General features: G+C 38.2%; 1 protein-coding gene across 4 annotated transcripts; it reads left to right on the forward strand.

Moving 5' to 3' along the window:
- Positions 1–6,098: 6,098 nt before the first annotated feature.
- On the forward strand, positions 6,099–26,881 carry LOC127433378 (serine/threonine-protein phosphatase 2A catalytic subunit beta isoform-like). Of its 4 annotated transcripts, none has more exons than XM_051685238.1 (7): positions 6,102–6,376; positions 21,168–21,377; positions 21,906–22,079; positions 22,220–22,416; positions 25,450–25,611; positions 25,715–25,833; positions 26,173–26,881. In XM_051685238.1, exons 1-7 carry the CDS (start codon positions 6,275–6,277, stop codon positions 26,247–26,249), a joined length of 1,041 nt encoding a protein of 346 aa, XP_051541198.1. In that variant the 5' UTR covers positions 6,102–6,274; the 3' UTR covers positions 26,250–26,881. The 4 variants fall into 4 exon arrangements, with proteins under 4 accessions (XP_051541201.1, XP_051541198.1, XP_051541199.1 ...); XM_051685239.1 differs by having other exon boundaries at positions 6,104–6,376; positions 22,220–22,309; XM_051685240.1 differs by lacking the exon at positions 6,102–6,376 and adding an exon at positions 15,607–19,772.
- Positions 26,882–27,259: the final 378 nt, after the last annotated feature.

Here is a 27,259-nt window from a genome sequence, read left to right on the forward strand (position 1 = left end):
ACTCTACCCTCCCTAGCAACTGGACCAATTTGGTTGCTTAGGAGACCTGGCTGGAGTCACTCAGCACACCCTGGTTTCGAACTCGTGACTCCAAGTGTGGTAGTCAGCATCAATACTCGCTGTGCTACTCAGGTCCCCTTTATTAATATTATTGATGCTATTGAGTTTTTTTTAAAGTCTATTCTAACCAACCGTGGGTAATACATTTATCATGTGAATGCGTCATCTCTTGTGAAACATTACATTTACTTTGCTAATCTGTTACAGTATAAACTAAAGTACCAATTATCCAGTAGTAGATGGTTCAACCACGTCATTTATGGTTACAACCTCAGAAAGCACTGAGTTAAGTCACGTATGTGCAATTGAACACAGAACACTGTGGCCATCCAGTCTGCAGCTGCTGCTAAAAGTCATCATTATAAAACAGTCAGTTCTGGTACTTAAATTTGTGCTGATATTTAGTATAAAAGCACTGCAATGCGTCACTGTTTGTATTACTCAGCTTGTATGTGTTCATGGCTTTCCAAATTGTGGTGGGGATTTAAGAAAATTCTCTCATGATCTATTCACCCTTATGCCTTCTCAAACTCGTATAACTTTTTTCTATGGAACACAAACAAAGATATTTTGATGGAGGTATGATGTAAATATATTCAGACAATGCAGGTCAACAGAGTTCAACACTTTGAAGCTACAAAAAGGACATAAAGGCAGCATAAAAGTAATCCATATTACTCATGTGGTTTAATCCTGGTCTTCTGAAATGATACGATCGGTTTTGGGTGAGAAACAGACCAAAATACAACTCCTTTTTCACCATAAATCTTGCCATCTGCAGTCTCCTTGGTGATCATGATTTGAAGCTCAATTACACTTCCTCACACTTGACGCACGTACACAGCGCGTACGCTATTTTTGGGGTAAACTATTCCTTTAATAAGCCGAAAACGTGTGGTCATGTAAACACTTTGAAATGGTTTTCTTTTATCTGGGTAAGGTCATAGACAGTTTAGGCATAAACCGATCGGCACACACAGTATTTTGCCCATTACCCCAATTTTGTGTTGCATGTAAACACCTTCACCGGTCTACAATTTGCTGCACATTCGCTACTTATTTTCACATGCAAATGAGCGTTGCGGTAAACTCTTCATTGTTGCCAAAGGTTTGCAGCATGTTCACCACTACCGAACATTTACGGTAAATCGCAAGCTCATTTGCATGTGAAAATGAGTGGGCAATTTGCTGCAAGTTAGTCAGAAGTTACTCTTTTTGAAAAGGTTGTACACATGCCGGTTTACGATTTGACTATGAGAGCAGCACAGAGAGCGAGTTTTGCTTGATGTTTTGGCTTCTTTTGGAAATATTTTCACTGGTAATGCACAAACTAACTGGCCATTTTTTGTCTGAAACACAGGTTATTTGTGGGCAGCAATACAAGCACTTTATCTCCCTGTGCGAATTCCCGTAGTCGAGTGCCCCTGTCGTACAGTTGGCGTTGACGTTCTTGCGCTTGGAGCAAATTCTCCTGTGTTACCTGCCCTAAAGTGTGGAGTTTTGCTCTAAGTTCAAGAACATATTGAATTAGATTTTTGCTATTTGAAGGTCCTTCCTCCCAAGCTTCCCGTATGACGTCAAGCATGCCGCGCGGCCGGCACCCATACAGTAGCTCAAATGGGGAAAACCCGGTGGAGGCTTGCGGGACCTCTCGTACTGCAAACAGCAGGGGTTTGAGCCACTTATCCCAATTCTTAGCGTCTTTGTGTACGAACTTATGAATCATGTTTTTTAGGGTCTTATTAATTCATTCGACCAACCCATTAGTTTGCGGGTGATAAAAGCTGGTGCGAATCGATTTAATGCTTAATAATTGATATAGTTTGTGAAGTGTATGTGACATGAATGTTGTGCCTTGATCAGTGAGGATTTCCTGTGGAATCCCCACTCGGGAGATGATTTTGAAGAGTGCCTCCACAACACTACATGCTGAGATGTTGCGCAGGGGCACTGCTTCCGGATATCATGTTGCATAATCCACCAGAACTAATACAAAGCGATGGCCACATGAAGTCCGCTTTAATGGCCCGACGAGGTCCATGCCAATTCTCTTGAAGGGGAACTCAATCAACGTCAGAGGGAGCAATGGCGCTTTTGGGGCGGCCGGTGGATTCACCAACTGACATTCACGGCACGCCGTACACCATTCGCGAACATCCCAAGTCTTTTCGTGACCTAAGTGGCCAGCCATTGGGTTATAGTGAGCTGCCTGGAAGAATGTTTCCCAGCGGCTCTTTGGTACTAATAGCTGAGTTGTATTCTCTTTAGTTTGAGTGTCCTGCATCACTCGATTCAACCGCTCCTTGAAAAGTACGGGTATGTGAATGCAACATTAGGCTGGAGCTGTTGACCAACATTTACTTTCACTTGGTCAAAAGCGTGCTTGAGGGATTCGTCACGCGACTGCTCCAGAGGGAAATCCCCCTCAGGGAAGCCCCTGAGAATGGGAATTTCCTCATCTGCATCATCCTGACGCGGAGCCGATATTGACGGCCCTGGCACTGCCTCTTTAGCCATAGCGTTGCACGCCACACACCGTACTTTGCAGGACCCATCCACACACATTACCCCCAATAGATTTTTAAAGCCGGGCCAATTGGTTCCCAAAATTAGTGGATGGGTGAGGCAGGAATTAACCACAGCCTCAACTCTATGCCTTTTTCCCCTGAATCATATCTCAATGGTAACAACTGGATACTTGTGAATGTCACCATGCACACACCTCACCCTCACCCGTTTATTCTTATCCAATGCCCCACCTTGCACCAAGCGTTGGTGGATCGAGGTTTAAGAACAACCTGTATCCACCAAAGCTTGATGTGTATCCCCTTTAACACTTACCGTTACCCATATGCCCCTGCCCGATCGGGGGCAGCCTGTGGAGCATCGGGGATCTGGACCAGTGTCCCCACCTCCATCACTGGACACCGCTCCTGGCTGTGTCCGGTTTCCCCGCAGCTCCAGCAGACCGGCTCAGGTCTTCCTTCCGCACTTGTGGGGGCGGTCTCGCCAACCTAGTAGGGATAGCGGAGGGAGACGGGGGAGTGGGAGGGACAGACAAGAGGAAGGGTCCACTGGACTGGGGGTGGGGTTTGGGTGGGGCTCCTCCACACCTCCGAGGAGTTGGGACTGGGTGGGGCTGAGGGGGAGGGGGGAACATGAGACTCAGGGGGTGGAGAGAGAGAAGAGAGAGAATACACTGCTTCGCCGCCTCCTGGAAACGCGGCCATGTAGTCCTCTGCCAACTGGACGGCCTCCTCCAATGATGCCGGGCGGTGGCACTGGACCCACTCGGCCATGCCTCGGGGAAGTTGGGAGATGAACTAATCCAGCACCACCAGATTCCACAACGCTGTGGGTTCCCCCCACCAGCAACCATTTCCGGCAGACGTCACGGAGCTGCTGTGCAAAAGCGAACAGGCAGCCGTGCTTCCCGAAGCTCAGAGACTTGAAAAGCTGCCGACTCTGCTCCAGGGTCCGACCGACCCGTTGCTGGATGGCCTTCTTTAGGTGGCTGTAATCTAGGAGGCTGGCAGTGGGAAGTTGCTGTGTCGCTAGCTGCGCCTCCCTAGAGAATAAGGGCAACAGGAGTGCCACCCATTGATATGGAGGCCACCTCCAAACCTCTGCGGTCTTCTCAAATAGGTTGAGGAAGGCCTCCAGATCATCATTTGGCCCCATCTTCATGAGGACCACCGGTGGAGTAGGCTCCGAGGAGGTCATAGCGCCAGCCCCCTCCCTGACGATCAGGCTCCGGAGCACCTGCTGGTCCTCCGCTTGTGCCTGGAGCAGGAGTTGGAAGCGTTGTTCCTGTACCAGGCTTACTTCCATGAGGGCTTGGTGTTGTGTTTGCTGGATACTGGTGAGGGTCTTGAAGACTTCGCCCAGTGGTGAGGACTCCATAACTGCGTTCTCCTCCAAAGCCAGGTTTTCAGAACCACTGTAAAAGGTTCTCAGTTCGTGGTCAATATAGGAGTCAGCAGACAGCGAAGCAGGTTCAAGGTCAGACTTTTAATCTTTATAATTTTTCAGACACCTGACGGTAACCGTCAATACAAAATAAATCAAACACAAAGTAATGGGGAAAAACACACTCTATGTTTGGTGTCGGTTTGTGGGTCTCTCTCTCCCCCATTGGTGCTCTGATTATTGATGATCAGGTCTCCCTCCGCCATCACTATAATGAGAGACAGATGTTAGAGATAATTACGACCCAGGTGACGAGCCTTACTGCTCTCTCTCTCCTGCAGACCGACCACGCCCCCCATGCCACACATGCATTAACAGAAAATAACTCTGTAATATCTATAAAGTCTTAGAGTCATCATTGTGTAGTTTGATTAAATCTGATTGTAAATTGTGTATAAAAATAAATAATTAAATCACAATTGTATTTATGAGCTGAAGGCGACTGTGGCAAGGAACACAAAACTCCATAAGATGTTGGTTAATGGAGAAAAATAACCTTGGGAGAAACCAGGCTCACTGTGGGGGCCAGTTCCCCTCTGGCAAAACAACATGAATATAATGCCAATACAGTGTTTGGGAGATTATTCCATAGTTTAGAAGCCAAATAGGAAAAAGGATCTACCTCCTTTTGTGGATTTTGATATTCTAGGAACTATTAACTGGCCAGAATTTTGCGATCGTAATGAACGTGATGGAATACAATAAGGTTTCATTTGTTAACCTGAAATAACCATTTTCTGTTTATTTCAATCACTTTTGTTATTTCATAACATTTCAAGTATTCTGTAAACCAATGAATCTCCATTGCGATTGGATCAGTCAATGTGAGCTCACTTTGAGCATTCTTTATAACAAATCTATTCACCCCACTGAACAAAAACAGTGTGTTGTATGGGGGCCTTTTTTTTTTACCCCAAATACTGTCCTTTCACTTATATGGACAGTTATTTAAAAACATTTGATTCATTCACCTTGAACAAAACTGAAAATGACAAATTAGCATTTTGTCTCAAAATAAATGTGATAATTTCAAGGATTCTCATTAGCTACTGAAATGTGCAACGTTTAATATTAAATATTAGATCAAATGACCTCAGATTCAAACTTTAGACACTGCATGTAATGATCTCATGGATCCGGAATATTTGCAGTGTATAGTGACAAATGTGTTTAGGAAAGGACTGTGGGGGTTTTTGTTGCTGTTTAGTGTTTTGGGAGAAAATAAAATCAAAAGTGCCTTTAACCCAGGGGGGACTTTAGCCCTGTTGTACCCTATAGACATATATAAGACCTTAATTTTTTGTTTCTTTAATTTATGTTTTTCTTCACTTTGCAAACAGAACACTCAGGCCTCGATTTTTTTGTTTTATCGAGAGTAAAAAACCCTAACCCTCAACACAGCTGAGATGATCTATGAACTCTAGTGTTCAACTACTTCATTGGACAGAAAGCAAAAATCATGATATCTGACACTGATAATTCCTCTTGAATGAAGGCAAAAAAATAAAGACATACTCTTTAATCTTAATGAATAAATCGTAACACAAAACTCAAGCCAGCAACTGTCCTTGATTCTCGTCCATTAAATCAAATCAAATCAAATCACTTTATTGTCACACTGCCATATACACAAGTGCAATGGTGTGTGAAATTCTTGGAAATTCATTAATGTATATGACTGACTTTAACGGTTTAACAACTGACTTTGGCTGACAGTTGATTATATAACAAACATCTATTTAGATTAGGGGATACCTTTTTTTACCCTCTTTGTGAGTGTTCCCTGAAACATTAATTTTGAATGAACACTATGCATTAGATGTTAAGATGCAGTTAGTTTCTCTCACGTACTATTTGTAAACTGCAAGCACCAGGTAACTTCGTTTATTCAAGACATTGACCATTGTAATAATATGTGCCATTCAGCCAAATTTAAACTTTCCTGAATTCGTTCGATTTTTCCTAAAAGGATATCTGAGCGGTTTATGGTCTTCTTGGCCGCAGGGGGCAGCACCTCGTTCAGCCTCATGTCTGTCTGATGACGTCACGGGCGACGAACACAGCGGCCATTACACAGTGCGTTCATGAGGAAGGTCGGAAAACCGAGAGGAATCAACGGACAAAAACATATATAAACAGAGAACACTTACCACGAGTTCAAAACACCCGTGTTTAATGAGCTGATCTCCGTGATAAACAGCAGTGAGTGCGGCAGAATTCATTTCAAGTGGATTAATAACCGAAGATGGATGATAAAGTGTTCACGAAAGAATTAGACCAATGGGTCGAGCAGCTGAACGAGTGCAAACAGCTCACCGAGAACCAAGTGAGAACGCTCTGCGAGAAGGTACTGAGCAATATGATTATTAATACATTTGATTAAATATATTCATCATTTTATGAATATGCTCGGCTATATTAAACATATTTATTGTCGTTAGTATATCAAGAAATAACATCATTGATTAGAGATCATTTTCGTCATGTATGATAAACGATCATTAATTTAGCTTTGTTTTTTGTTTGTTTGTTGGCCAAAAACCTATACGATGACCTATATTAAGAATGTGTGCTATTTTGCCTGTTTTGAAACCAATATTATTCACACTGAGTGCTTGAAGGTAAAGCAGGCTTCAGAACAGTGTAATGTACAGATGGAAAACTCTTTTAGTCCTTCACCAATTGTAATTAGAAAATGAAACTTCAACATTATCTACTTTCAATATTGACCAAATCAGACCAATATTTAAAATAAAAGTTTGCTAGTAGCCAATATATTTGTGACCCCTGCTATAATGCTGCTGTTTATTATATTTTCTCGAGTTTATGATATTTCGTGAGTCTGTCAGTGTCAGCAGTTCACTGTTAAATATTGTTATTATATCATTTGAATGACAGTAACGCCTAAACCAACACACTTGTATAGTTTAGTCTGTTTCTGTATAATGTGGTAGACTATTTGCCTGTGTGTGTGAAGAATAACCTCCAGTAAATGCACTTTATTTACTTTGACTGAAGCGAGCACTACTACAGTTATGTTTACATGTGACACAGGCATTACCTCGGTTAATATTAAACTAGACGACGTCATCGGACCTGTATGACATTATCATGACTTGACTGATATTGACTCTCCAGCTGAGCTCTTGAGAATGTAATTAGCCATTTAATATAACTGAGAGGTAAACATAATACAAGTTAGAACAGGTAAAATCTTGTTTTAAGTAAAACACAAACACAGGGTGTTTTAGATGACTTAAGGGGTAAAAATAGGTTTTCATTGTTGTTTTTAAAGGCACCATTCATAATGTTAATGAGTATGTCTTTTTTCCGGAGATACAACCTATACTTTATATTAAAATTACGTAATTTGCACAGTTATTAATATGTTATACAACATTTTGTATAGATCATGTCACATATAAACTGGCGGAACACACTTTATATTAGGTGGCCTTAACTGCTATGTACTAACATTAAATACATACAAGACTATGTATTTACTGTGTAACTACATGTTATTCTGCAAAATTCCACATTCGCTGCTACTGTGGGTGAGGTACGGGTAGGTTTAGGAGTAAGGGAAGGATTAGGGATTAGAGTTAGGTTTTTGGGTAAGGGTTGGGTTAGGGGTAAAGTTAACAGTGTAACCACAAATGTAATTAAATGCAAGTACTTTAAATGTAACTACAGTGCAACAACATGTGTGTACATAAGTACATAGTAGTTAAGGGCACCTAATATAAAGTGGGTCCAACTGGTGTTTCCATACTGTCCAATAAAGAGTACCATATAATTAAGTATGCTCCCAGAGTGCAAAATGTATTTGTTTTTTGTTACCTTTCTAGCCTAGAAACTGACTGTGTGTATTAGGCTATTTTATAAAAAAAACAAAATGTTTTTCCTTTTTTTTTTTTTTTACTTGTAAACAAATGTACTTTTACTCACACAATCGTGTTCTTACATTCACATCATCAAACACTTGTCAGTTTCTCAGTGTCCCGTCATCAAAATGCCACATTTCACAAAAATGACCAATGTATTTTTGTTCCACATACTTTCGTTTGGGTGGCTTAACACTGGGATTATGTCAGGAGTCTTAGATTTAGAGATTATGACAAAAATAAATGTGAAACAATATAGAAACTTTTGGCTTCAGATAGTAAAGCTGAGAGTAGAGCTGAAAGATTTGGACAAAAAAATCTAATTGCGATTATTTTTGAAAAATATTGCAGTTTAAACTATGGCTGTCAACAGGGCTGATAAATGTAATTAGAATTTTTCACTGAAATATTACCAATTTTCAAATTATATTCAAAAGAAAATTGGGACCTGACCAAAGGTCTCCATGAAAACACACTTCTCTCTTCTCCACAGGGATGGGGGTTGTTCTTGCAGCAGATATTGATTTGATTTCGTAGTGATACAGAACAAGCAGACATACATGGGCATCATATAAGCACTGCTGTATCTTTAATTGTTTAATGTTGTGACTATGTTGGCCACCATATGGACTTGTTGTCCTGATATTTTTGTGACTTGAAACTGGACAGGTATATTTTTGAGTGTGCTGTAAGCTAATGCTAGTGAAGGCACGTAACACTCTAAATGTCTTGTATAGAAGATGTCCTAAATTACCAGCATGTTCATTGAATCTTAATGCAGTCTAGATATTCCATTTTATACACTGTAAACACTAATAGTAATCTCAAATTATAAAAAATAGTTTACTCAATCTTAAATGTTTACTATTCTTACTAGTTTAAATTAAGTTACAGTTGCTCTCTAAATCTAAAGTTGTCATTAATAAAAACATTTAAGTGGTCCTAATTAAACATTACTTGAAATGTCACATTTTGGAATCATAACTCAAATACATAAGTTATTTCAAATTTGGCTTCGAGTACTACTAACTTAAAATTACCAAGTACAAAATTGCGGCTGTGCGGAATACCCATAAACACTTGCGCTTGAATAAATTATGTTTGTTTGGTCAAAACAAGGGAACTTATGTAGTAAAATAATATATATTTTTTTTATTAAAAAATTTATTTAGTTTTAATTCTTATGACTATAGTTGTTGTTTTGTTGTAGCTGTTTGATAATTGAGATTAAGTCACCATGAGGGTGATAAGTGTTACCTCTGGTGAAATTGGAGCCTGTTTAGTTTAAGCCATTCTTCTTTACTCAATTGTACTTTACAAAGGGCAGATTTATGTGCACTATGAAGTACTGAGTAGAGTCCAGTGTGCCATATGGCTAACTTAGAGTCTAGTCATCATTTCCCTTATCCCTCATATCTTTACGTATAAGACATGTTATAACCCAATTTAAATAATTTAATCAAAGCAACGATACTTTAATCATAGATGAGTTAAGCTTACTTGTAACTAGTTAACGTTACTTAAAAAATTACGTTCAGTTTACTTAGAAAAAGCATGCAAACCGATTGCCTTGAAAAATCTAAGTAAGGTCAACTAATTAGATTTTACAGTGTACATTGCTTCCCGTGAAAAACATTGGCATTAATTAATATTGGCATTATATTTATATATTCGCCCACTCCCCAGGTGAGCCTGGTTCCACCAAAGGTTATTTTTCTCCATTAACCTACATCTTTTGGAGTTTTGAGTTCCTTGCCACTAGGGCTGGGCGATAAAACTATCTTGATATTTATCGTGATAAAAAAAATCCACAATATCGATGATAAGCTTTTGATTAATTTTTGATATATAGCCTGTGTTCTACATCTAGACCAGGGGTTTTCAATTAAAGATCCAAGAGGTCCAGCCTCTAGATTTCCTTCCCAGCAAAGGTCCGAACAATAACTTACATGGTGCTATTAGTCAGTATAGCAATGAAACAACATAAGGAATGCTCATGTTTTGAAATAGTAGGCCTAATTGTAAATTTCTAAGTTGTCAGTAATAGTACTTTGTAAAATAAGAAGAAGAAAAAAAACATTAAAGTCAAAACAGTCTCTTTAAAACTGGGCAAGGATTAGGACATTAGGGCTCCAGAGACAAAGCCAAAGTAGTGAGGCTTGGGGGATCTTCTACCAAAAGATTAAATTATTTCAGTGAGTTCATAAATCGAGAGCACTTTGTTATAAATATTAAAAGATAAAATCAACTGGTCATTTTGAAGCTGAATGACAACAGGTCCAGTATATGTGTTTTTAGATACTCAAGGGGCATAGGAGGCCTTGTGACTATTAAGGAAATATATTGTTTGGGGGTTCAGGGATATCCTCTGAGAGAACATTTTGAAAATGTAAAAGTCTGAATGGACCATTTTTATATTTTCCTTAAAATGAAAATCTACCAACAATGTACAGCACAATAGTGAAGCTAAAAAATACTGTTAAAATACAGCTAAAGTTAAGTAGGCCTATAAATGGTCAGACTATCAAATAATGGAAACGTTTTCATAGGGCTGCACAATTAATCGAAAAACTATTTGCGATTACGGCTGCCTCGATTATGTAATCGTGAAAACTGACAATTACAGCGTTCAATTTAAGTCTGCTCCTGTTGTATCAATGGTTTCTGTTTACAATGTGTTTTTGCACCAATCACTAACATGTCCATTGAGCAATGAAATGCAATGGCCAATCAGAGCCACTTAAATTATCCTCTGTCCTATCAGTAATGACAACTGATCCTAATGCACAAGTTTTAAACCGTCTTAATGCCCAGATGCTTACTTTATGTTCCATCCTCCACCTTTCATGGTGGCACACAAAAATTAATACTGAAGAAATATCACCTGACACTCGAAAAGAAGCTGTAGAACAAGAGCGAAAAGCACTTTGGAATTATTTTGGATTCATTGCATATTGCACCACTCGCTTTGAATGTAGATGATAAATACACTGCAAATGAGCAACACAACAAAACTAAAACACTCCCGTTCTAATCAAGGCATAGACGTGGTGTAAATAATTGATTTATTGTGCTGATTAGACAGCTTTGTTTTTAATGAGAGCATTCACGAGAGTGCAGAACTTTGTGCGGAGCGTCATTGAGCTTGCATCGTAATGCAGATCTCAGACAGTGTAAACCTGCAGTGAGTAACAGCAGTCATTGTAATGGGAGAGTTTTTCGTGTTGCTCGATTTCTGTGTACAGTTTATTAAAAATTAAATAACAGTTTTGTTTTGTCATGTTAATATGTAGGCCAATGTGAGTTTGATTTGTACAAAATAGCAATAAAGTAATTCAGCTTAACTGTTCTAAGTTTGTTTTGGAGGTGTAGCCAACATAAAGAATATGGCATGAATACCATATTTCAGGAATCACCGTCATTGTTATCGCGTCTGCTGTAATAAAACCCATTTGCCACACAGCTGGTATTAGTAGATTTAACATTTTCACGAATTGCACAAATTCCGATCGCAAATGACTGTTTTTAATTTCCAAAGTGCACCACTGAGACCAAAAATGATCTAACGATGATCTTACGTGAACAAGATCACCATTGAAGACCTAACGTGATGAATGGTCCCCTGTCTCACCACCAAAGGGCTTACTGAATGCAGTAAGTAACTTGGTCAATTTAAATCGGCTGTTAATAAGTTTGAAAATTGAATGTCATATTATTTACTGTATGTGGACTAATAATTTAAGAAGTCATTTAGCAATAATATAATTTATTTTATACCATAGATATCCATTTAAAATAAGTTTTATTTGGCCTAACATTAACAAACATTATTACAATATTTAATGCTTAAAAGAAACTGGAGCGCAGCTCATATCCACCATTGAAATCTGTTACTTTGCTTACTTTGTGACTTCATGGTAATTTATTTAAAAAAAATTTTTTTTTTGGGGGGGGGGATTTTTCCCCCTTTTTCTCCCAATTTGGAATGCCCAATTCCCAATGCATTCTAAGTCCTCGTGGGCGCATAGTGATTTGCCTCAGTCCGGGTGGCGGAGGACGAATCCCAGTTGCCTCCGCGTCTGAGACAGTCAACCCGCGCATCTTATCACGTGCTTGTTGAGCGCGTTGCCACGGAGACATAGCGCGTGTGGAGGCTTCACGCCACCCACCGTGGCAAACACGCTCAATTCACCATGCGCCCCACCGAGAACAAACCACATTATAGCGACCGCGAGGAGGTTACCCCATGTGACTCTAACCTCCCTAGCAACCGGGCCAATTTGGTTGCTTAGGAGACCTGGCTGGAGTCACTCAGCACGCCCTGGGATGCGAACTAGCGAACTAGCGAACTCCAGGGGTGGTAGCCAGCGTATTTTACCACTGAGATACCCAGGCCCCCGACGTCATGGTAATTTAATATTTTAATTGACATTAGTAATCACGATTACAATATCAAGGGCAATAATTGACAATTATGATTTTTGCTATAATCGTGCAGCGCTTTTCCTTGTCATTTATGCGAGAGGCGATCTTTGATATATTTTCACAAAAATAATCCATTTGTGAAAGGCTGATCACATGCTGATTAAAATTAAAAGCTAATTTTAGATGGAAAAAAAGTTATTGTTTAAAGGCACTCTGGAAGCACATTGTCCTGTCACAAACCTGGTTTAGCTGAATGGTCGGATTCATTTCAGACACATGAAGTTGAATTCACTTCGCTTCATTCTCATTTTCTGCAGTGTTTTACAAAAGATGCCAGTATCCATCTATATTGCTGCTCACTCTATTTCTTCGCTATGGTCTACTGTCGTTAAAATAACTGCATCTGCAACTCTGCGCACAGTGCGAAAGGGTATAAATGAAGTGTGTTCTGTAAAAGAGAAAAGTATTTGAGGATACAGCACTGAAAGATCAGTGCTCTGTTGTTTTGTCGCACTGATCACTTTAAGTATAGAAACGGTGATATAAGGCAGCAAATTTCAAGATGTCTCGTGGTCTGGATGGAACCAAGCCGAGGTCCGGACCTGGACCGCGGTCCGCTATTTGGTGGCCGCTGATCTAGATGATCAGGTGCGAGTCGCTAAAAACGCAAGCAGTTCAGCTTTCTCAGACTGTATGAAGTTGATAACGTTAGCTGCCTTGCTAATGATTAGGCTACCTCAGTCACCGCAGTCTGACGATGTCATGACGATGTTGTGTACACCAGATCTGATCTTTCTGCACTGTATTCTTGATTTTTTTTTTCCCAGAACTGAACACGCTTCATTTATGCCCTGACCCGCTCTGCACGCGTTTCCTCCTTTCCCTGCATGTGAGCAGACATGAGGCGGCGCATAAGTTAACACGGTTCCAGAGCCCCTTTAGACCATAACGTTTTTCCTTCTAAATTTAGATGTATTAATCAACAGGTTACGAACCTTTAATAATAAACAAATAGATTTCTGTTCTAATTTTGTGAAATTAATCAGATGTCATCATCTCTGGCATGGATGAGAAGGAAAGACAATAAAATTACTACTTTGTAGCCTAGACTTTCTCACTTAAATGAAAATAAAAAAATGGCCCATTCAGACTTTTACATTTTCTAAATGTTCTCTCAGGAGATACCCCTGAACCCCCATATAGTATCATTCCTCAGTCACAAGGGTTTCTATGCTCCCATACTTGGGGATCTGAATGTAATGAAATATAAAAATAATTTGAACGTAAACATTATGCTCTCATTATGCTTCAAAACGAACTGATGATCTTTTAACATTCATATCCAACTGTACTCGATTGATAAACTCTATAAACTTTTAATATTTTGGTAGAAGATCCCTCAGACACCACTACTTTGGCTGTTTCTGGACCCCCAATGCAGTTTTGTATAGACTGTTTATGATTTTTTTTTTCTTTTCTTCTGCCTACTTGGAAATTAAAAAGAAAATGTGCAGTGTGCAAATGTGAATAAATATAGATATCGAACGATATGAAAAAGAATATTGTATAATATTTTTGGCCATATCGCCCAGCCCTACAGCCGCTTTTGGCTTACAATAATATTTTTTACAATCTACAATCACATTTTTCATTAAACTGCACAATAATGACCATAAGACATACGGCTTCATTTTCTGTTATAGCTTAATTTTCTGTAAACATGCTTTGAAACGATGTGTGTTGTGAAAAGTGCTATACAAATAAAAATGACTTTAATTGACTTGAAAACTAACTGCAGTGATGCTAGGGTTTTGGCGATGATTGCCAAGGTGTTGCTGTGCAGTTACTGGCATGTTCTGGGAGATGCACAATATAGTGCAAGAGTGCCTGCCCACCATAAAAGAGTTTTAAGCCATGAACCAAATCAAAGGTTCAAAAGACAAAGGTTCAGGTAGGGTTGGGCAATAGATCTTGATATTTATTGAAAAAGAAAATCCTTTATCAGTTATTTACTTTTGAATAATTTTCTGTATTGTATGTATGTATGTTCTACATCTAGACGATTAGGTGCGTGTTGCCTAAAAACGCAAGCAGTTTGGCAAAGTTAAAAACGCAATTAGCTAAATAAATCAGTCATGAAATCAGCCGGCTAGGAAGTATTAGCTGACTAGCGGCTAGCTAGCATCATTATTAGTTTACATGACAGCAGGGCAAGGTAGCCGCTAGCCAGCTAAAACTAGCTATCCAGCCGAACACAACATCAAAGCCGACATCAACACCATTGCTGTTTATTTACCTACTATTTGGTTAAGCGTGTTTTCATGATCCATAGTGCTGTCACATCCGCTAATTTTTTTTGACACAGGCAAGAAAGCTCTTAGTGGATGTAATGACTTTTAGGCTACAGCAATTATATCATGTATGGGTTGTGTAGCTAAAACGCGTCTTGCAAAAACCAGGAAGAAGAACCATGCCGAAAACTTAAAAATGGATGACCATGAGGAGTCAAACCTCCACTGAAACAATGAACTTGTTGTGAAAAGAGTTCAAATACATTATGTAAGACTGAACATTAAACTGAGTATACTTCTTGAACTACAAATTAAAACATATCTTTTAGAGTTTGACCGATAACTAATGTGGTAAATAAATGTTGATAAGTTAATCGGCTGATAGTTTTTTAAAAATCGATTTATAGAATGTTAAAACAATTTCTTATTCTTTCCTTTCTATAACGGCCTTAACATTAAGGCTTCAAGAGTCCAAAATAAAATCACAGATGCAGTTTATTGTTCAACCAAAATCCCAATAATAACTAGAAAAAAATTAAGATTTGGTGCACAACGCAGGACTTTTAAACAAGCCCGAAATTCACTGGGGACTCTTACTTTGAAATAACGGAGACTTGGCTCTATATTTAAGTATTTACTAAATTAAGCTTTTTATAGCCTATATATTCACCAGATAAAGGGTTTTGTGTATATATTTCACAGAATGATGTTAAATAAGTAATCATATTTATTATCACAAGGGAGACACGCTGTATGTGCTGATGGGCCACGTTTCCATAAAGTCACTCTTTTATTTTCCTGCTCTTGTTACAATTTGATACACTTTATTAACTAATCAGAATAACAAAATATGCATTAATGTAAGGATAAAATTTTTATATGAATATTGACAATGATTGTTTTTATTATACTTACCGTAGAGTTTACCTGTAAACAAACAAGTTATGTTTAGATTCATTCTTGAAGTCAACATGGAATGCATTTTCTTCCTCATTAATGGTATAAAAAGTACTCTATATTGTGATAAAAATCGGTATCGAACGATTTGAAAAAAAAAAAATATTGTGATAATATTTTTGGCCATATTGCCCAGCCTTAGGTGCAAGAGTGTGTACTTAACATCATGAGGAAATGAACTACAATACCATTGAAGCATTGCAAATGATGTAATAGAATTACAAATGATGAAAAATATATAAAACTACTGATTTAATCTTGATTATAAATATAGAGACAAAATCCATTAACATTGCATCATGGAAGTGGGCAGTGACTTTTGAGCTCTTTTGTCGCACTTTGTTGGCCGCGATTCTCTGATTGGTGGGTCGTTTCCCTTCAGGATCAAGGGTAGCGTAGTTTTTCGGGAATTCCAATACACAATTAAAAAAAAAATGTAGATTAAATAATTAGGGTTGCCCCCTACCAAAGATTTTCCTAGTCGACTAGTAGTCGTTAGTTTAAGCCATTAGTCGACTAGTCGTCGCACGTTTATGATATTAATTTAATTACTTAAATATATATATTTTGGGGGGCATCAGAAAATGGTTTGAGTTCCAGGGCTGAGAAAGAATGTTATAAGTAACATCGCTAACACTGTTCTACATTACAGAGAAATACTAAACCGTAATAATGAGCCTTTAAAATATACATTTTACAAGCGCATGCATGAAGCAAGCCGCAGCAACACTGGCAAAAGCGGTAATGATTCTGAATGTGTTGGAAAAACCAGCAAGGAGACTGTCTGAACATTTTGGTAATTTATAGAGAGAAATGCACATTAGGGTTGTGCTGACAGATGAAGATCTCGGGGATCGACGATGGTCAGGGTGATCGCCAATAGCTGATGACCATCTCGACGATATTTGGCTCGTTTTCCCATTAATGTATTAAATTATTATTATTATTTGGCTATTAATATTACAAATAATTTGCCTGTAGACACACATACACGTGCTAGAAAAAACACACTTTATTATATTATTAAGAACAGATGACAGAAAAGCCATCTATGTGCATGTATGGCACGGTGTTTGTACGGAGGCGTGCAGTCTCGTGGAACACACGTATGTAAAAGGTTCTCACTCTTTCTTTGTTTCTGTCTTCTGATTTTTTTTCTTGCAAGAACAGTATCATCTAGGAGTGCTGCAAATGACCTCAGACATCTCGGCACAGGAGGTGTTTTGAGTTCAGTTCACTTTATTTCCACAGAGCAGTTCATTGTGACCCCAACTCTGCAGCCTATACATCTGTGATTAAAACATAAAATACAAAAACACGTTCACCTCGAACCATGATTTATTATTCAGTGATTATTATTTTTACATTTATAATTGTTTTTATGTCTTCATTTGTGTAAGTACTTTTCCGCCTGCATGTTAAGACGGATTCTTCAGGGTTTCCGTGGGTCCTTAAAAAGTCTTAAATTTACTTTTTAAAATTTAAGGCCATAAAAAGTCTTAAATAAATTACAAGAAGTCTCAGTTTGCTGAGGTCTTAAATTTTGCGGCGTGAATTCTGCTTGAAACAGCAGAATCTGCATGAGTCAAAATCATCTCTCACTCTCTCGTGCATCCGTCATTGAGTTTAGTGTGAGCGCGCGCAGGGAAGCGCATTTTTACTGAACTTACGATGTTACACATGTATAAACCTTCATAAACCCATTAATCAGAAATGCAAATGCCGTTATTTTGCGTCTCTGTAAGTGAGCGATTCGCCAATACTGTCGCTTCTGCTTATAATCGACAAAGCTGTCAACGTGACAATTTGCAAGCGCACGAGGTTGGAGCGTCTTTTGACGCCTTTCAGATCTTTGCGCTTCCTTATTTCACATTACCTTTGACAATAATTGCAAAGCTAACAGAACTACTCAGCTGCAGAGTTAAACCTGTTATATCTCTCATCTCCACCTCTCTCGAGCTCCATCTGACATATACAGGTATTTTCTCTGCCATCTCAATCAGTCAATTTAAAAAAAATTGTAATAATATACAAAACAATAATAATATAATTATATAAAATTATAATATTAATAATATATATATGAAAATATATTATCTATATTTAATATTTAGTATACAATCTGTTACATCATAACTAATTATGCAGCACAGAACATTTTCAATACATATTGTCAACTTTAAACAGCCATTTTTAAGGTAACTGACGAGTTTTGACTTTTACTTGAGATATTTCACACAAAAATTAACATTGTCATCACTTACCTTCATGCTGTTGCAAACCTATATAACTTTATTATTTCAGTGGATATCAAAAGGAGATATTAGGGAGTTTCAGTCACCATTCACTTACATTGAATGAAAAACAAGATGCAGTGACAGTGAATGAGACTAAACGTTTTGCTTAACATCTCCTTTTTTGTTCCACGGCAGAGAAAATTCATATAGACTCAAGGGTGACCAGTGATGACAGAAATTTCATTTTTAAATGAACTGCCCTTCAACTACCTGTTAAAGTATTTGGTCAAGGTATCTGCCAAGAAAAAAATATATAAATGTTATTCAGCACATGCTAGACCATATTCACAGCAGCAGCATATACATTTTTTGATGAGAATGACAACGAGGCTGTGAGGGATAGACGTTCAGTCTCTTCAACAGGCTGTACTGCAGTTTAAAGTGTTTTTGGATCGTTCCGCAGACAAAACATTGGAAAAATCTCAGGACACTCAGTAGACAAAAAACTCCAGACAACATGAGTTGTGGAAAATCAAATGGGATATTGGAGCTTTTTACAGATTTATACTGTGCATGCCATTGAAGAGATGGTAAGTCTATCCCTCACAGCTTCATTTCCATTTCCATTAAACATGGCGCTACTATGAATAAGGTCTATAGACCAATCCTCTTGTTTACAAAAATGTCAGCGCATGCGCAGTAAGTGGTGGCAGAAAGCCCACTGACTGTTGTGTTAGATTTGACAGATTAGATGATTAAACGAAAGTATGACACAAAACCATCATAAAAACAAACATATTCTTAGCGATAAAAGTACTATAATAAAATGAGTTCATAAATAACATGTAATTATTTTCGCTATAAATTTTTGCTGCAAAGTTGTGAGTTGAAATTATCTCAGTCCAGTCAGCTCTGTTGATGGCTTGAAGCCACAGCAGTCAATGAGAGCCCTCAGAATCATTTTTCAACAACGTAATCCGATAAAAGTTAATTTTCTGCGTATGGTTTTTGCCACCACTTCCGTGTTTGACATAAGCGGTGACATTGCCAAAGCACTGGTCTATTGCGTCACGTCTTGCTGGACAGCAAGTGACTAAAGAGAAGGGTCACAATATAGGTTACATACTTTAGGCTACGTGTATTCTTAATGAATTCATTTAGAGTTTTAATGTTGAATTAACTTATTTAAAAAAAGAAAACACAAATGCACAATAAGATATAAAAAACATGTCCAGAGACATCCAAGTAGTCTCAGTGGTTTTGTATTTACCAGCTAAAGAATTATTTAATTATTATTATTATTATTATTATTATTATTGCAAAAGTAGTCTTAAATTTTTCTTTTATTTTACCTTAAAATTTCATTCCTTCGAACCTGCAGAAACCCTGTTCTTGCCTGACGGTAAATGGAAAGGTGTGTGATATATATATATATATATATATATAACCTGATTGGAGTCCACCTGTGGTCAATTCAGTTGATTGGACATGATTTGGAAAGGCACACACCTGTATATATAAGGTCCCACAGTTAACAGCGCATGTCAGAGCACAAACCAAGCCATGAAGTCCAAGGAATTGTCTGTAGACCTCCGAGACAGGATTGTATCGAGGCACAGATCTGGGGAAGGGTACAAAAAAATTTCTGCAGCAATGTACAGAGACATCCTTGATGAAAACCTGCTCCAGAGTGCTCTGGACCTCAGACTGGGGCGAAGGTTCATCTTCCAACAGGACAATGACCCTAAGCACACTGCCAAGATAACAAAGGAGTGCCTACGGGACAACTCTGTGAATGTCCTTGAGTGGCCCAGCCAAAGCCCAGACTTGAACCAGATTGAACATCTCTGGAGAGATCTGAAAATGGCTGTGCACCGACGCTCCCCATCCAACCTGATGGAGCTTGAGAGGTCCTGCAAAGAAGAATGGGAGAAACTGCCCAAAAATAGGTGTGCCAAGCTTGTAGCATCATACTCAAAAAGACTTGAGGCTGTAATTGGTGCCAAAGGTGCTTCAACAAAGTATTGAGCAAAGACTGTTAATACTTATGTACATGTGATTGTTTTTTTTTTTGTTTTTTTCATTTTTTTGTTTTTTTAATAAATTTTCAAAGATTTCAAACAAACATCTTTCACGTTGTCATTACGGGGTATTGTTTGTAGAATTTTGAGGAAAATAATGAATTTAATCCATTTTGGAATAAGGCTGTAACATAACATAAAATGTGGAAAAAGTGAAGCGCTGTGAATACTTTCCGGATGCACTGTGTGTGTGTGTGTGTATATATATATATATATATATATATATATATATATATATATATATATAATTATTATTTTATCACTTCATTATTTTAATTGCTTTCTCATTTCGTTTGGAGTGCAATTTGAATTAAGTTTTTCATTTTTTTAAATAAATTAATTTAATTTTCAATGCAAAATCATTAAAGCAAGAATATTCACCGATCCCTCAGCCTGGGGGTTGCCGATGTAATTGGATATTGCGATATATTTATGTATCGTGAAGGAGGGAACAAAACAAATGTATTCACACACGATGTATTTTCCCGGAGAACGAAATACCCATCCAGTAGAGAATGCACAGATGAAGTAGGTTCTTTGCCAGAGAGATGTTGACAACTGTTATAAAGCCATCTTTCAAAAAGTTGAACAACACACATTTTAACTGCACTTATTTTTTTCCAGTTTCATTTGAATTTTTAGTTAAAATAAATAAAAAATAAAGTTAAAAGTTTGAAATCAAGATGTCTTGCTTTATTGTGTAGGGTTAACCCGAACCCTGCTTAACAAAAATTACCCCATAGTACCACTTAGCGTCTAACCAGCGGTAATACCGGTGTTCGTCGGTTTCCTGTGGATTTTTTTCTGTAACAAACCGACCAATCAAAACTTGGTCGACCAAGACTCTTCTCATCAACTAAGGTTTGGTCGACTATCAGGGGGCAGCCCTAGAAATAATGCAGACCAACGGCTTCAGAAGAAGCCATCGATTAACAACCTCGTAGCTCACAGTAGTTCTGTCTTTAAAAGGATTATAAGTTATTGTTAAAATGTATTTGCCTATGGAAAACATACATTTTTACTTCCGGAATCAGACTGTTGCAATCTATTCTATTTGTTCTTTAGTTCTGTAGAAGAGGCTGAATGTGTAGTTCTAAAGAAAGAATTTGCACAATATTACAAATTGGGCTTGAAAAAATTGTTCATTATTTGTCATTTGAAAACACATTTTTATTGATGAGGTTAGGCTTGCACTGACACAGATTCATTCTCTACACTCACTTTCACTGACACTAACAGAGTTTCCTGTTGTCACACCTGCAGGCTAAAGAGATCCTCACTAAAGAGTCTAATGTTCAGGAGGTGCGCTGTCCTGTCACAGTGTGCGGAGATGTGCACGGCCAATTTCATGACCTCATGGAGCTCTTCAGAATTGGTGGGAAGTCACCAGACACCAACTATCTGTTCATGGGCGACTATGTAGACAGAGGCTATTACTCAGTGGAGACAGTCTCACTGCTTGTTGCCCTAAAGGTAAATTGCATTTACCAAGTATTTAAATGATGCAGGGTGATTCCGTGTCAACTCAACCAGTGGTCCTTGGCCCAAAATATTTGTTTTTGATAATATTTTACTGATGAGCAAAACATTAAATGCCATGGATCAATATTTACTGCGTAATCCATTATTTTGTGGAGGGGGTAAAAAAAAGTATTTTCGCCTATGATTTTGGAGCAAAACTATAGGCCAAAAAATAAACTTGGGAAGGTGTCAGCATCGTGATTTTATTTTTACAGGTTTAGGTAGGTAGGTTTATTACTAAAATCAGTTGACTTCACCACCCCTTGTGAGTCCAAAAATGGGGGTGGGGAACATTTGAAATGTACCTCTATTTCTTAAATCCCAAATCTTAATTTACACCATTGGCATATAATGCAACAATGGTTGCTGAAGTCAAATGAATTTTTTTTGTGGAAAAAAATCTGGAAGTCCTGGAACAGTTCTTCATATTAACAACACAATTTAACCTCTTGAATCTTCATCTGTCTAACTCATTCGTAGGTTCGATATCCAGAACGCATCACAATATTGCGGGGAAACCACGAGAGCAGACAGATCACACAGGTGTACGGTTTCTATGACGAGTGCTTGAGGAAATACGGCAATGCAAATGTCTGGAAATACTTTACAGATCTCTTTGACTATCTTCCCCTTACGGCATTAGTTGATGGACAGGTGAGAAATACTTCTCTGAAAGATACACTGTTTAATTATAAAGCTGTTGTACTGTACTTTACTCACTATCATGTTGTCATTAATGGAGCTGAATAATTGTGATGTCTGATTAATGATGGATGTAACTCTCTCACTGGCAGATATTCTGTCTGCATGGTGGTCTCTCTCCATCTATTGACACGCTGGATCACATTCGTGCTCTGGATCGCCTGCAGGAGGTCCCACATGAGGTCAGAACAGCCAAAAGTCACATCCAAACTTCTGCCATCATGCACTGCTTTGTAGTCAGATCACATCAAAATACACTGATCAGCCACAACATTAAAACCACTGAAAGGTGAAGTGAATAACATTTGATTATCTTGTTACATTGGCACCTGTTAAAGGGTGGGATATATTAGGCAGCAAGTGAACAGTCAATTCTTGAATTTCATGTGTTGAAAGCAGGAAAAATGGTCAAGCGTAAGGATCTGAGCGACTTTGACAAGAGCCAAATTGTGATGGCTAGACGACTGGGTCAGAGCATCTCCAAAATCCAGGATCTGATCTGTTGGAAGATGAACCTTTGCCCCAGTCTGAGGTCCAGAGCGCTCTGGAGCAGGTTTTCATCAAGGATGTCTCTGTACATTGCTGCATTCATCTTTCCCTCGATCCTGACTAGTCTCCCAGTTCCTGCCACTGAAAAACATCCCCACAGCATGATGCTGCCACCACCATGCTTCACTGTAGGGATGGTATTGGCCAGGTAATGAGCGGTGCCTGGTTTCCTCCAGACATGATGCTTGCCATTCAGGCCAAAGAGTTCAGTCTTTGTTTCTTATGGTCTGGGAGTCCTTCAGGTGCCTTTTGGCAAACTCCAGGCAGGCTGTCATGTGCCTTTTACTGAGGAGTGGCTTCCGTCTGGCCACTCTACCATACAGGCCTGATTGGTGGAGTGCTGCAGAGATGGTTGTTCTTCTGGAAGGTTCTCCTCTCTTCACAGAGAAACGCTAGAGCTCTGTCAGAGTGACCATCGGGTTCTTGGTCACCTCCCTGACTAAGGCCCTTCTCCCCCGATCGCTCAGTTTGGCCGGGCGGCCAGCTCTAGGAAGAGTCCTGGTGGTTCCAAACTTCTTCCATTTACGGATGATGGAGGCCACTGTGCTCATTGGGACCTTCAATGCTGCAGAAATTTTTCTGTACCCTTCCCCAGATCTGTGCCTTGATACAATCCTGTCTCGGAGGTCTACAGACAATTCATTGGACTTCATGGCATGGTTTGTTCTCTGACATGCACCGTTAACTGTGGGACCTTATATAGACAGTTGTGTGCCTTTCCAAATCATGTCCAATCAACTGAATTTACCACAGGTGGACTCCAGTCAAGTTGTAGAAACATCTCAGGGATGATCAGTGGAAACAGGATGCACCTGAGCTCAATTTTGAGTGTCATGTCAAAGGCTGTGAATACTTATGTACATGTGATTTTTATTTTTTTTTATTTTTTTTTTAATAAATTTGCAAAGATTTCAAACAAACTTCTTTCACGTTGTCATTATGGGGTATTGTTTGTAGAATTTTGAGGAAATTAATGAATTTAATCCATTTTGGAATAAGGCTGTGACATAACAAAATGTGGAAAAAGTGAAGCGCTGTGAATACTTTCCGGATGCACTGTATAATAAAGTATAAAGATGAGTGATATGAACAGATGAGGTGTCACTGTCAAAAAGTCATTGTGACACAGTAACACTGGCACAAGTAATAAATTATGGTTCAGCAACACAGACGAGATATGTTCAAAAACTAGATATAATACATATTATCTCCAAAACAGCTCTATATAATGTATCATTAGGCATATAGATCCATGTTGAAAAAATAAAATAACATCCCCAACACTACACCTCTGCCTACCCCTGGTTGCTATTGCTAGGATAATTTTGGCCTTGTCGGTGTTCAATAATGTACTTCAATAACAAAAAATTATAATGATAAAAATAATTACCGGTCAAAAGTTTTGAAACACTTGACTGAAATGTTTCTCATGATCTTAAAAATCTTTTGATCTGAAGGCGTATGCTTAAATGTTTGAAATGAGTTTTGTAGACAAAAATATAATTGTGCCAACATAATTTATTTCATAATAAAACCAAAATTTTTATTTAATTCCCATATTTCCATTTATGTTATTCCATAGTTGTGATGACTTTACTATTATTCTAAAATGTGAAAAAAATAACATAAATTATAATAAAGAATAAGTGTTTCAAAACTTTTGACTGGTTGAGCGTGTGTGTGTGTGTGTGTGTGTGTGTGTGTGTGTGTGTGTGTGTGTATATATATATATATATATATATATATATATATATATATATATATATATATATTAATAGAAATCCCCCACTGCCCACCACAATTTGCTTAATGATTGACAAGTTCAATTAGTGATAACTAAATGATTAGTAGTTAAATACTAATTGTTATATGATTAGTTCAATAAAAACAAAAACAAAAAAAAAACATGATGGTTCTTCAACACTACACCTTTAAGGAATTGCCATAGCTCTTTACGGCAATATATTTTTATGTATGTAAATTTGACGTCTTACGTAATAAATGATGTCATCACGTAATTTAGCTACTTTTAGCGACATTTCAGCGAGCCTTTGGCGACTTCCCATGAGAAATAGTTGGCAACACTGGAGCTATAAAATACCGGGTGAAGAGCTGTTGACCACTCCTTTTCTGTTATACTGTGCTGCCTTTGTAGATTTGTATAATAATTAGTAGCAGTTACTAAAGTTTGGAATCACCAAATGTTTGAATATTCAGTACTTTTTCTGAAGCACGCACAGACCATGTTTATCTGTCTTTTATCACATCTTATTGCAATTTTATAATCACATATGACCATATTGCCATTTTGGTGTTATTCTGATTAATTGTGCTGCCCAGAAGGATTGTGATAATTAGTCTGCTGATACATTTTTTATGAAACATTTAATGGCCAAATAAAAAGTACATTAAAATCATTGTGATATTCACGATATTGCTTAATTTTATATCATCAGCCAAACATCGCGATTATATCATGAATATTCAATATATTGCCCAGCCCTAATATGAAACAGCCATTAAAGAAGCTTTTCTAAGAATCATCTCCCGCTCTTCACACTCGTATTCAGTGACCTGCGGCAGATTATGACTCTTCTTTCACTCAGATTCATGAGTTGTGAACTCTAGTGACTGTACTCCCCTGTAGAATCTCTTTAACTCTTTTATTAGCATTTCAGATGAAGTAACTCCTGTACTTGTGTACGTCACGGGTAATTAAAGTGGAAGGTGTGGCATGTATAAAACACATGTTTTCATGATGTTGCTGTTTCAGGGGCCGATGTGTGATCTATTGTGGTCAGATCCTGATGATCGTGGTGGTTGGGGAATCTCTCCTCGAGGTGCTGGATACACCTTTGGACAAGACATCTCTGAAACCTTCAATCACGCTAATGGCCTCACGCTGGTGTCACGCGCTCATCAGCTCGTCATGGAGGTAAAAGCCACAGTTCAATTCAGCCATCTGCTATTTAGTGGAATATATCAAAATAGATGAATACTGAGCATAAAAGTAAAACAATTTTATTTATTTTTTTCAGGGATACAACTGGTGTCATGATAGGAATGTCGTCACAATCTTCAGTGCGCCAAACTACTGCTATCGCTGTGGCAACCAGGCTGCCATTATGGAACTCGATGATACTCTTAAATATTCATTGTAAGTTACTGTTATCTTGATCATGAATAGTGAATTTCTAGAGCCTTTGTTTTTTATTAATTTTGCATTGATATTATTTTCATGACAATTAAGCATATTGAAAAAATTTTTGCCGTTATGCAAAAAAAGCTTCTGATAATAGTTTAAATTGTAAAAATCGCCATATTACAGAAATGAGAATTTGAGGGTTTAAATGTAAAATAATGTCACAATGTAAACAATCTTTACGATTTTGTGATGAAATATGACCCGATGAAAGTTTTGCCCTTTAAGATCATTTGGACAAACAGTAATCTGTATGTGAAGACATTTTGTAAGCATTGCATTTTTGTTTCCCAGCCTTCAGTTTGATCCAGCCCCTCGACGCGGAGAGCCCCATGTCACCCGCCGCACACCCGACTACTTCCTGTAAATGAGCACTGGCCTGCCCTGAAACACCTCTACAGTTTACAACAAATCCAAACATGTATACATCTATTCATCAAGTGTGTGTATATAATGGGGGATGTGACACGAAAACACTAACACGGACCAAATGTGCCATACAAGCATTTAATGCATAAATCCAATCGCTCTGTCTCAGTAATGCTACAAAGTGTCTCGTTTTAGCCTATAGTGCAATTGCCTGCTGTACACGATGAATAGAAATGTTCCATTCGTTCTTGAATTGTAAGTTACTCTGAGTATAAAAACCAACATAAGTGATGACTATCTCTCTCACAGAAATACGTACTTTAAGTTGGCAGTGCCTGGCATGTCTAATACAGTAACATTTTATACAAGTGCACAAGCTTAAACTCTTTCCTGTCTCTTCACCAATAAACAAACAAACAAAATAATCCTATAGGAAAGGTATGTTAAAGTGAAGAAGACTCTTTCGTCGTGGGAGTGAACACACCTGAGTGTGTATGTGGACTGTATCTGACTGTATTAGACTCTTGTCTAATCTAAACGTTTACTGTCTTTTGTGTATTTGTTAATAAGTGATAGCCTCTTCTTTGGTGGATTTGAACTAATAAAGTACTTTTAATCACAAGCTACTCCAAAACCATGGGCTGGTTGTGCTTTTATTTCAAATTGCTTTAGTGTCCTTACAGACTAGATTCACCAACTAAAATCAACCTGAAACTGCATTTGCAATCCAGAGTGAAACAGATCTTCAATGAGAAAAAGAGAAAAAGTAGGGTGATACTTTGTCTATCTGAAAGTGATTGGATTGGTGAAAAGTGGGCATTCCATGCTAAAAATGGGCGAACCCCCCCTTCAGGTTGTTCATGCCGCCACCGGCAAGATGCTGCCCATATTGTCTATGCCTAAATCCGCCACTGCAAATGTAAAGGTGTTAGTGTGGACATCAACACTCATCAGTTTCATAGCATCTTCATTTTCCAAAGTATGTGGTATTGCAGAGCATTCTTGAACTGCT

The sequence above is a fragment of the Myxocyprinus asiaticus genome, chromosome 43, assembly GCF_019703515.2.
Source record: "Myxocyprinus asiaticus isolate MX2 ecotype Aquarium Trade chromosome 43, UBuf_Myxa_2, whole genome shotgun sequence".
NCBI classification, from domain to species: Eukaryota; Metazoa; Chordata; class Actinopteri; order Cypriniformes; family Catostomidae; genus Myxocyprinus; species Myxocyprinus asiaticus.

What these genes read in the sequence shown, in the direction of transcription:
- LOC127433378 (XM_051685238.1), top strand. Translation starts at nt 6,275, where the DNA reads ATGGATGATAAAGTGTTCACGAAAGAATTAGACCAATGGGTCGAGCAG. An exon ending in TGAGAACGCTCTGCGAGAAG is followed by an intron (nt 6,377 to 21,167) that starts GTACTGAGCAAT and finishes TCACACCTGCAG; the next exon opens with GCTAAAGAGATCCTCACTAA. An exon ending in AACATTAAAACCACTGAAAG is followed by an intron (nt 22,417 to 25,449) that starts GTGAAGTGAATA and finishes TTGCTGTTTCAG; the next exon opens with GGGCCGATGTGTGATCTATT.